The 11,585-nt window shown below is 40.8% G+C and overlaps 1 protein-coding gene across 1 annotated transcript; it reads left to right on the top strand.

Annotated features, from left to right (window-relative positions):
• The first annotated feature begins 965 nt into the window (after positions 1-965).
• LOC148021494 (uncharacterized) lies at positions 966-10,902 on the top strand. The gene is made up of 8 exons (XM_087696904.1): positions 966-2,700; positions 7,126-7,352; positions 7,428-7,760; positions 8,087-8,333; positions 9,539-9,667; positions 9,754-9,969; positions 10,062-10,185; positions 10,288-10,902. Exons 1-8 carry the CDS (start codon positions 1,084-1,086, stop codon positions 10,515-10,517), a joined length of 3,123 nt encoding a protein of 1,040 aa, XP_087553030.1. The 5' UTR covers positions 966-1,083; the 3' UTR covers positions 10,518-10,902.
• Positions 10,903-11,585: the final 683 nt, after the last annotated feature.

Raw genomic sequence — 11,585 nt, 5'->3', positions numbered from 1 at the left:
CACGAACGATAGTGGCGGCGGTAGTGACAAGCTCTCCTTCTCTCTCTTTCTCTCTTCCTCTCTCTCTCCTCCTAAAGCCACGATTTCTTTCGCTCTCTCAAACTCTTTGCGGCAAAATGCCGTGGTTGGGTTTTCACGGTTTAAAAAAAAAAAAGAGTGGCATCACAAATAGTGACTCGCTAATTTGCATAACAAACGACCGTCGATATACCCCCATTCCCTTGTAGTGTTGACTTGTGAGAGGGAGATAGAGAGAGATGCCATGCTTGGCCAACTTATTCTTGATGTTCTTTACAAGCTCTCCACATGGCCAACATTAGTACAGAGTGGCTAGTTTCTTCACCTTCGCCTCTCTCACTACTTTACCTCGCACACCACTGGTTGATGACATCCAGCTTCTCCGTTGTGAGCAACATCCAACTTCTTTGTCATAGGTAGAGACTATCAAAGTTAACTTAGCATATTAAAACTTTCAAGAAGGTATTATTATTATGAAACATTAAAACACGTAATTATAGACGATCAATGATGAAAGTATCGGCCAAAAGATCAATGATAATTGGTAAATAAGGGAGACATGCCAATTTTAAATGTCTAACATTAGTGATTATAGTTTTGCTTTTTTTGGAAAACGTTTAGGAAAAAAAAAGGGAAAAATAAGCTTTAACATAAATGTATTACTTTATTTTTTTAAAAAGAATAAGGAATAATAAAAAAGCAAAAAGATAATTAAAAGACCTGTACAAAGAGAAAACAAATATAATTTAAAAAACATATTTAAGCTGCACGTGTTAATTTAAAAAAAAAAAACACGAAGACCGACTTCTTAATCTTGTTTTAGAATTTTAAAATGTGAGTGAGATCGTTAAAAGTTATTCTAAAAGTTCAAACTTCTTTCCGTGACGTCTTTGGCTGGCCGCCATAGCCTTCTCTCTCTCTCTCTCTCTCTCTCGCACGCGCACCCCCCCCCCCCCCCCCCCCCGCGGCCTTCCTGCGTCTGCTCTTGAACAGGGGACCTCCCCATTTAGTGAAACGTCTGTCAGCCACAATTGTGACTATCACATCAGTGCCTTCTGTCTGCCGATGGGGTGGTTTAGGGTCTCATCCGTGGCTGCCCGAGCAGCCAGACTGCAGAATGCGAGGTTCTCCACCAGCAGGAGATGGTCTTCCATCCCCCAGGCGAAAGAAGTCCCCGCCGCGATCCCCGCCTCCCTCAGAGACAGGCCGCACCTGGCTGCCGCGCACACCTTCGTCCCCTGCTCTGCCTTCCATAGCACCTGCCCGAAGTGGCAGCAGGCCCCTGTGCCACGCGCCGTGCCGCTGTCCCGGCTCACAGACAATTTCCTCGATGGGACCAGCAGCGTCTACCTCGAAGAGCTCCAGCGTGCCTGGGAAGCTGACCCTAACAGCGTGGATGAATCATGGGACAATTTCTTCAGGAACTTTACCGGTCAAGCATCCACCATGCCTGGCATCTCCGGTCAGACCATCCAAGAAAGTATGCGATTGCTCCTGCTTGTCCGAGCTTATCAAGTGAATGGCCACATGAAGGCCAAGCTAGATCCTTTGGGATTGGAGGAAAGACCTGTGCCTGTGGACTTGGATCCAGCACTATATGGCTTCACAGAAGCTGATCTCGATCGTGAGTTCTTCCTTGGAGTTTGGCGAATGTCTGGGTTTCTCTCGGAGAATCGGCCAGTGCAAACTCTTAGAGCCATCTTGGCCCGGTTGGAACAGGCATACTGTGGGACAGTTGGATATGAGTACATGCACATCTCTGACCGTGAGCAATGTAACTGGCTTCGTGAAAGGATTGAGACACAGACACCTCGGGGTTATAGTCCTCAGCGGCAGGCTGTAATACTTGACCGTCTTATTTGGAGTACTAATTTTGAGAACTTCTTGGCTCAGAGATGGACAGCTGCAAAGCGATTCGGTCTAGAGGGTTGTGAGACCTTAATACCTGGCATGAAGGAGCTTATAGACAGGGCTGCAGATCTTGGTGTGGAGAGTATTGTGATTGGTATGCCTCATAGAGGTAGGCTTAATGTTTTGGCCAATGTGGTGCGAAAGCCACTAAGGCATATTTTCAGTGAATTCAGTGGGGGAATTAAACCTGTTGATGGGGAGACTGGAACTTATACTGGGAGTGGTGATGTAAAGTATCATCTGGGGACTTCCTATGATAGACCAACACGAGGTGGGAAGAGAATACATTTATCCCTGGTTGCAAATCCAAGTCATTTGGAAGCAGTTAATCCTGTGGTTGTTGGCAAGACTCGAGCAAAGCAGTACTACACAAAAGACAAAGATAGAGTGAAAAACATGGGTGTGCTGCTCCATGGGGATGGTAGTTTTGCTGGGCAGGGTGTTGTTTATGAAACACTGCACTTGAGTGATTTGCCTAATTATACCACAGGTGGCACCATTCACATTGTTGTGAACAATCAGGTTGCATTCACAACTGATCCAAAATCGAGTCGATCATCACCCTACTGTACAGATGTTGCAAAGGCATTGAATGCTCCTATTTTCCATGTTAATGGCGATGATGTGGAGGCTGTAGTTCATGTTTGTGAGCTGGCAGCTGATTGGAGAAATACTTTCCACTCTGATGTTGTCGTAGACATTGTTTGTTACAGAAGGTTTGGTCACAATGAGATTGATGAGCCATCTTTCACACAGCCGAAAATGTACCAGGTAATTTGTTTTGATGTCTTGTAGTATGTAGTGTGCATGAAATCATGGGAAATTTGCTTATCATTTATTAAACCATTTAAGACCTTGGTGCTAGTTCACTTGGGATTCAATCTGTCTTGCATGTTGTCTTTGTGAGAGTTGGCACAATGGATTGGCCATCCATAACCACATCTCAAAGTTGTGGACATCATAGCCTCATGCACTTAGACACATTAAAGCAAGACGATAGTTGGAACAATAGCTTGTGTGCTAACATAAGTAAACGAAAACACAAGCTCCATCTCTAAAGTACAAAGTATCACCACCTAAGGGGATTGTCACACGCAGGAAGAAAACCCTCCCTAAAGTTAGAGATGATATGTTCCTCTAGGATCCAACGTGCATAGGAGACATGACAAAAGCCATACCCATGATATAGAACATAAAGAGAATGGACATCAGACTCACCTCCCAACTGTAGAGCCAAATGGGCTCACCCTTGAGCCTAGGGCCAACAACATACCAAGTCAAAGTGACATCCCAAGAGCTAGTGTCCATATCACCAACCCACATTGTCCCAATGTATGGACACTTTGACCAATGGGTCTCAAGTCCAAGAGTGGTGATCACACAATGATGTGCTTAGATGGGCCTTGAGTCGTATAAATAGGACTAAATTGTCCTAACTTGTGTCTAGTGTTACATCCTTGGACATTCGGATAGGTGGTAGTGACATTGGTCACAGGGGTTATAAAGTTATCTAATACAAATGCAATAGAAGTACTTAAGGGTGTATGCACGATAGAAAATACAGGAGCCATAGAGCCAAATGGCTCACCCTTGAGCTTGGTGCTACGTGCATACTGGGTTATGATCGTGTCCCAAGAGTTGGCATACCAAAGCAACCCATACCATGCTAGTGTATGGACATGTTACGTGTTGGCTAATGGGCCTTAAGTCCTAGAGTGGTGATCACACGATGATGTGCTCTAATGGGCCTTAGGTTCTTAAATAAGACTTGGCTGCCCTAACCCTAAACTGCCCTTAGTGCATTCATTTCAAGGATGTAACAAGAGGGTAAAAAAGCGTGTCGGATAAAGCTTGTCCGCATTGAAACAACTACAAGAGAAACACAAAAATGTAACAATCACCCTAGAACATGAGTGAGGTTTATAGATAAGTTTTCAAAGGAAGCTAAGCCCAAAACCTTGCAAAAGAGTTTAAACTTTTCTTCAGAATCAATGTTTTTGAATGTATTTGCCTCGTTTCTTGTATAGGAACATAGACAAGTTGATTTCATGAGCACAAAGCCTATTTTTTGGCACACAGATAATGCACCTTTATGTGTTTTGTGCTAGTGCCAAAAACAAGTTTGGAACTTTTGACTATCCATGTAAAGTGAAGTAGTAGATTGGAGATTGTTCAACATGTAGATTGGACTTGTCGGTGTCCATACCATATACATCTGTAAATGTATTCACTTGACAAATAGAAGTGGGCACTAATTTTTGCTTCTCGTTGAGTGGAGAGGACACTCCCATATCATCCTTGCCAATCATTTGTAAGAGCTTGCAAGTGGCGGCGAGATCCACAATGATAGGAAAGTCCCAATGTTTCAGTGCCTTTGGAGGCATTGAGACATCATGTTTTGCTACTTGCCAATGTTGATTGAGGGCATGTGTAAATTTTTTCAGTTGTAACACTTGATAGTGTACATCTAGTCTCATAGGAAACAAAAATATCAAGCATCCTGTAGCTTGCTAGTATGGTGCTACATCACATGATTCTCACACATAGACAATATAAATTTACTGAAAGTCTACTCTTGCTGTGGTAGAGATATCTTTGCAGTATCCCAGATGCAAAAGCTGTTCAATGCGCTTGGATTGTCACATCATAATGTGCGCCTGAACTTGTTTAAATTGAACGTTGAAATGGTGATGCAAAGTTTCTAAGATTTGTGATGTCAAAAAGCTTGTCTTAAATGTTGCAACATCCAACTCCACTTTTGTAGCTTTATACGTGGAGGTGGTTTTTATAACAAGGCAAAACAAACGTGCCGGTATGTTTCCAAAAGCATGAGGTGCTTGTTTCAAGTCATAAAGTCATATCCCAAGAACACATGGGACTCAATGCCTAGTATCCATGCCTTACAAGGTCAAGTTCTTGCCATGGTAAATGTTGACATTTGCAACCAGCCTTCCTTCTTGGAATGGGTGGTGATAACCTGATTTAAGAGTTAATTACAGCAATAAATAAATGCACATAAAATGAAATACACACTTTACCATAACATTCTTGGATAGTAGACTCCCTATTGGCCCTAAAACTAGCGCCCCTTGCGGTATTTCTTTAGCTTTCATTCAATTGGAAGGAGTACAACTTGAGATTCTTCAATCTCCTCCTGCTAACCAATTGCTCTTTTTGTCATAAATGACCAGCAAGCCTTTTGGGTCGTTTGCCCCTTGATTCACCCAGGACTTCTTCTCCAATTTGACCCTTGGCTGGCCAAATGTTGCCCCAAATCAATCCGGGATGGGTTGGGTCCTGAAAATCCCTTGATAATCTTCAATTATCAGCTGCTGATTTCAGTCCCTTGAGCCTTCAATCTTTGGCATGGATCCCAAGGTGGCTGCTAAACCCTAATTTCTGCTGTGAATTAGGATTTATTGCAGAAATTACAGATCAGCCTATCCAAAATGATTGAAATCTCCTTCAAATGGTTGAGAATTGCTGAGAATGGCCGAGCATAGGCTGAAGGAGATGAGAGAATGCTGTAAAGAGAGAAAATTTTGAGATTTGTCGCGAACTGATCAAAATCAGTTGCTGCCCTGCTGTACTAGCCCCAAACGGATGCACCGACAACAATAGGAGCATTAGAGACTGTGAACTTAGGAGAAAGTGCATCAGCAGCAATTGCCAGCTTCCCAAGGTCAAGAATATGCAATCTCCATCACCAAAATGGTCTCCAATGGTTGGGAAATGGTCCCAAAAGCTGGTAGCAACATTCCAACACCTCTTCCCAATAGCTCCGAAATGAAAAAACGAGATTTTCCTCTCCCTTCAGCCCTATTTAGCTTTTCCCCCACTTACATGGGCAAGTAGCTTTCTTAATCCATTTTCAGCAATTTACAGCCATTTAATTAATTTTCAGAATTAATTCAGTCCTTAATCTATGCCCAAAAAATTGACCTTACCCATCCAAAAATTAATTGGCTAGGCCATTTGCAACCCCAAGTGGTCCCATGCATTAATTGACCCTTGGACAAGCGTTAATCCATTAATGAATGCCTAGTCTCTAGTGTCACCACTGACACTTAATGGCCAATTAATGGTCCTAGGGGCAAATTGACACCAAAATTCACCTAGAATCTAACAAGTGTAACTTGTTACAACTCTTGCCTTTGACACCCATCTTTTACACAGGGTCCTTCGGCCTTCAATTGTGAAAAAGTAGCTTGCACCTCACATGTGCATCTTTTAATTGCACATTTGATTAATCCTTTAATCAAATGTCAATTAAACATAAGCAAAGCATCAAAATTTCACGTCCTCATGACAACATTCAACACTAGCAATTTAGCAAAGTCTGAACTGTCTTTTCTTAGAAACAAATATGTAAGTAAAGCAAGGGAAAATTGCTGGAACACAGGAGAGGCACGATAATCCTAAATTAAGTTGGGAAAGTCCGACCTCCCTTGCAGTATAATCTCTTTCCTCCTCCAATCAACATGCAAAGCCAGAAGACACTTCAAGATTCCAGAATCTTGAATTGTTGTGGATGGGTGTCCCTTGTTCTTGGAGGTGCCCAAAAAACTTGTCCTCCCAACTATGGGGTGCGTTGCTTGAATCATGGTAGGTGCTGTCTATGTTGTGGTATGCTGTCCGTGTTACAGGCCTGTACCAGGATCCAAAAAATTGGCAAGGTCTTGGCAGTTTTCTGCTAAAGATAGAATGCTTTGCTTTGCCTAAATGATGCCTTTTTGCATCCAGAACTAGACCCAGAACTAGAACTCAGATCATATTTATCGTTCTTAGTGTGTGGTAGATCTAAATTAATGACATAGTATCCTATTAAATTTGTATCTGGTAATGTAGGTGGACCAGTAATTCAAACCCTTGAATCAGGTTTGTTTCTTGCTTTCACACTTGGAGTGTCTAGGTTGAAAAGCCTGATATTATGTATTTTAGATGAAGAATGGACTTTCCTACTAGTAGTTTGTTGTCTCAACTCTGCAATCTATCTTCGGTTCTTGGCATGAAACTGTGATTAAGCGATCCATTCTGTGCATTCTTCCAGTTGATGCCACTATTTTGAATTACAAACACAAAGAGCATATGACTGCATGCAGTCTTTTTTAGCTTTTACAAACACGGTGGGAGGCATAGCAGAGAGACAACTCATTTTTGTTGTTGTTTGGGCATGTGTTTGCTGATTCTCTGCAGGTTATCAGAAATCATACTCCAGCTATGGATGTGTATGAAAATCAATTGATTGAGTGTGGCAATATGTCAAAAGAGGAAGTTGAGAAGCTACACGAGAAGGTTTTCTCAATTCTAAATGAAGAGTTCAACAATAGTAAAGACTATGTACCGAGGACTAGAGATTGGCTTTCAGCATACTGGGCTGGATTTAAAGGCCCAGAACAGCTTTCTCGAATCAGGAATACAGGGTAAAAAGATTACAAAGATCAAATCTGATGGTTCCTAGTAGAAAACGAAACTCATTCTTAACTTGGCTTTGGCAGGGTAAACCCTGAAATACTAAAAAGGGTAGGCCAGGCTATCACAAAATTGCCATCAGACTTTCATCCTCATCGAACAATCAAAAGAACTTACGATCAACGTGCTCAAATGATTGAAACACAACAAGGTGTAGACTGGGCTACTGCAGAGGCATTGGCTTTTGGGACCCTTCTGGTGGAGGGAAATCATGTTCGTTTGAGTGGCCAGGATGTTGAGAGAGGAACTTTCAGTCATCGACATGCTGTCATTCATGACCAGTTAACGGGAGAAAAATACTGTCCACTTGATCATGTTATGATGAACCAAGAAGATGAAATGTTTACTGTCAGCAACAGGTTCGAATACAGACTCCAACGTAAATGCTTGCTTATGGTGTTAAATTTATAATCCACAAAATGGATAATACTTTTTTTATTGCGTTGGGGAAAATGAGAGCTGCTGTTTTTTGCTTTAGTCTTGATAGTCAGAAGTCAGTACACAGAAGCTCATGGTTATGATGAAAAGACCGTGGGCACAGATTTGCTCTTGTTTAGCCCTTTATTGAGGCAAACTGTTACATGTGATTTAGACTGAGATTTCTGTTATTACTCACTTTACTGTTAGTTTGTTACAGCTAGCTTTTTATTTGTGACCTACAGCTGACATAGCTGGTATTATGCAGTTCTCTGTCTGAGTTTGGTGTACTTGGGTTTGAGTTGGGCTACTCTATGGAAAATCCCAACTCTTTGGTGTTATGGGAGGCCCAGTTTGGTGATTTTGCAAATGGGTCTCAAGTCATATTTGATCAATTTCTAAGCAGTGGAGAAGCAAAGTGGCTTAGGCAGGCAGGGCTGGTTGTTTTACTTCCTCATGGTTATGATGGACAGGGTCCAGAGCATTCAAGTGCTAGGCTGGAGCGCTTTTTGCAAGTAAGTTTTTGAGTAAAAGTCTTACTGCTGGTTGCTTGTAACCTGGAATTGGATTTGCAAATGCACAGGTAGTTAAAGCACAGCTTGGCACTCAACACCACACAAGAAATGATGTAATGTAACATGGTTGTACAAGGTTGAATAACAGAAAACTTAAAAGGATGCTGTAGATAAGTGATGTGGTGGCTTATACCAACTTTGGACTGTAAGCTTATTGGGCATGTGTTTGAATAGGTTAATGTGCATCAGTCCACGATTTTAGTTACAAATAAATGTTGTATGGCACAATAGAGGCTTTCATGATTGTACTACAAAAGTAGTGTTATCATCATTGCATGCAACTAAGTTTGCAAATCCAAGTTGTTATTTTGTGGACTGGTAATCGAGGTATTGAGTTGCCCTCTGACAGAAGTCATTATTGTTGTATCTTGTATATGGTATGCTATTCCTCAGGGAGCTTCTTATGACGTCTCTTTTTCTATTACTTGTTTGTAAAGAATGCATCTAAGTTGATGTAATGGATCTACTTAATGCTTTGGATTGTATGCTTATTTCTGGTCATCCTTGAACATGTGTTTGAATAGGTTAATGTGCATTAGTCCATGATTTTAGTTGCAAATAAGTATAATATGGCACGGTCCAGGCTGTAGTACAAACGTACTTTTATTATCATTGCATGCAACTAAGTTTACAAATCCAAGTTGTATCATTGAATGCAACTAAGTTTACAAATCCAAGTTTTTCTTTTGTGGACTAGTAATTGAGGTATGGAGTTGCCCTGTGACAGAAGTCATTAGTGCTGTAATTTTTACTGTATGATATGCTATTTCTCAGGTAGCTTCTTATGGTGTCTCTTTTTCTATTGCTTGTGCGTAAAGAATGCATCTAAGTTGATGTAAGGGATCTACTTAAATGCATGGTGCATGTTAGAACTGTTCAGATAAACTTAGGAGTTCAGTTCTGATATCAACTGTCTGCACATCCTTATGTTATTTATTTACCAACTTTAGGATTGTTCATGTAGTTCCATATGAAGCAGTGTGTGGTGGACTGTTCAGTTTTTTGTCACGATGACATTCATAAATTGTTACAAAAAATCAAGTAGGGCAGAACAGCATAAGGCTTTGCGTCATTTTTCTAAATACTTTACTGTCCATGGCAAAGCAGAAATCTAACAGATGATTCTAACATGTTGCTTTTTGCAGATGAGTAACGACAATCCTTTTGTGATACCAGAGATGGATCCATCTTTACGGACTCAAGTTCAAGAATGCAATTGGCAAGTTGTCAATGTGACTACTCCAGCCAATTATTTTCACGTATTGCGCCGGCAGGTTGATACTTAACCTTATTAGTTCCAGCCAATTAGTTGCATAAGGCCAGAGTTAAAACGTTTCAACACCCATGCCTTGATTTACAGATTCACAGGGACTTTCGCAAGCCATTGATTGTCATGTCACCTAAGAATCTTCTCCGGCATCCACTGTGCAAATCATCCCTCCATGAATTTGATGATGTTGAAGGGCATCCTGGATTTGACAAGCAGGGAACCCGATTTAAGCGTTTGGTCAAGGATCAGAATCTCCATTCTGATCGAGAAGAGGGCATTCGCCGCCTTGTTCTTTGCTCTGGGAAGGTTGTACTCTTGTTTCAACACTGAAAAACATATTCTTTTGAAATCTTGAGAATCCCAGTCTAAAAGTCTGACACTTTCTTCTTTTATCATAGGTCTACTATGAACTAGATGAAGAAAGAGAGAGAGTAAAAGGAACTGATGTGGCTATATGCCGTGTTGAACAACTCTGCCCATTCCCTTATGATCTTGTACAAAGGGAGTTGAAACGCTATCCTAGTATGGACATCTTAATGATGTTTAACTTTTTATTTCTGACTATGTTGGAGTATTTTCCTGTTTTGGACCTTTGTTCATATTTGAAATTTAATCTCATTACAGATGCTGAAATTGTTTGGTGCCAAGAAGAGCCAATGAACATGGGAGGGTACACGTATATTGCCCCACGATTGACTACTGCAATGAAAGCTTTACAAAGAGGCACATATGATGACATAAAATATGTTGGAAGGCCACCATCAGCTGCAACAGCAACTGGCTTTGGGAATGTACATGCTCACGAGCAGAAGGAACTTGTACAGAAGGCTTTGCAATCTGCCCCAATTTCTTGAATTTTTGTTGATTGCAATCTTTGAACCATGAAGGTTGAATATCTGTTTGTAATCAATTTCCCCAATCCCATGCTTGAAGCTTTTGGTATTCAGAAGGGAAATATACCAGGGCTAGTTACTTATAATGCTGTATCCAATTCCTCCTTGCTGGTGTGAGGTAGATTGAAGCAGATTTGTATGAGGAATTGCCATTGGCAGTACTATCTGCAATTTTCTGGCAGAGGCAGTTGAGTTATAATAAAGGTTGAATGTCGACAATAATGGCAGAGGCAGTTGAGTAATGACAACCTTATTTTCTTATTCCCTGAGAGGTGGGAACTGGCCTTCATTTTCACATGTAAATTTGCCATAATTTTCTTTGGGGAGAACATATTAGTTTTGATGATCTTGGTTTAACACTAGTCTAGCAAGTACGATGACAAAACAGTTTCTTAAGATATCAAAACCTTTCTTAAATGTATCTTAAACCAACCTATGTTCAAGCCATATAAGGGAAAACATTAAGATTTTTAAGCAAAAAATTTCTGAAGTGCTTTCGTTAGCGTTTTGCTAGGCGTACGCAACTACAATAGTATGATGGCATATGCAATCTTCATAAAAAAATTGGCCTTAGTAGACTTGAGTTGATGTGTCTTTAAAGGCTATGAGTTAACTCGAAGTTAAGAGGGGTAATTTTGCAAAGTTAATCTTTTCTTAAATAAAATTGGGTCGTAAATTGCATTTGTTTGTCTTGGAATATGAAAAGTTGTCCTTGTTGTAGGTCATTAGAAAACCAAAACACACCCTATCCTTGTAAAGTTACACAATGAATAGAATGCCTCCCAAAAACAAAACATGTGCCTCCCACAAGCAAGACACACTCCACCCTTGTAGAATTACACGACACAACATCGACTAGAATAGCAAAGCATCAAGAGTATGCAACAAATTAGAAAGGAATTGAGATTTCTTTAATTGCAAACAAAGTGATGTGATGATGGCTTTGTCCACTTGGATGCTTCCATAGTGAAAGCATATGTGGTGATTTGGATAGGTTTTTAATGAAGTTTGTTTAATGAACTTTTATTG

Source organism: Lygodium microphyllum, chromosome 17, assembly GCF_053477565.2.
Source record: "Lygodium microphyllum isolate KBCC chromosome 17, Lygodium_microphyllum_v1.1.10, whole genome shotgun sequence".
In the NCBI taxonomy this organism is placed as follows: Eukaryota; Viridiplantae; Streptophyta; class Polypodiopsida; order Schizaeales; family Lygodiaceae; genus Lygodium; species Lygodium microphyllum.
Note: the sequence above shows the minus strand (reverse complement) of the source record. Positions and strands in the feature narration are given on the sequence as shown.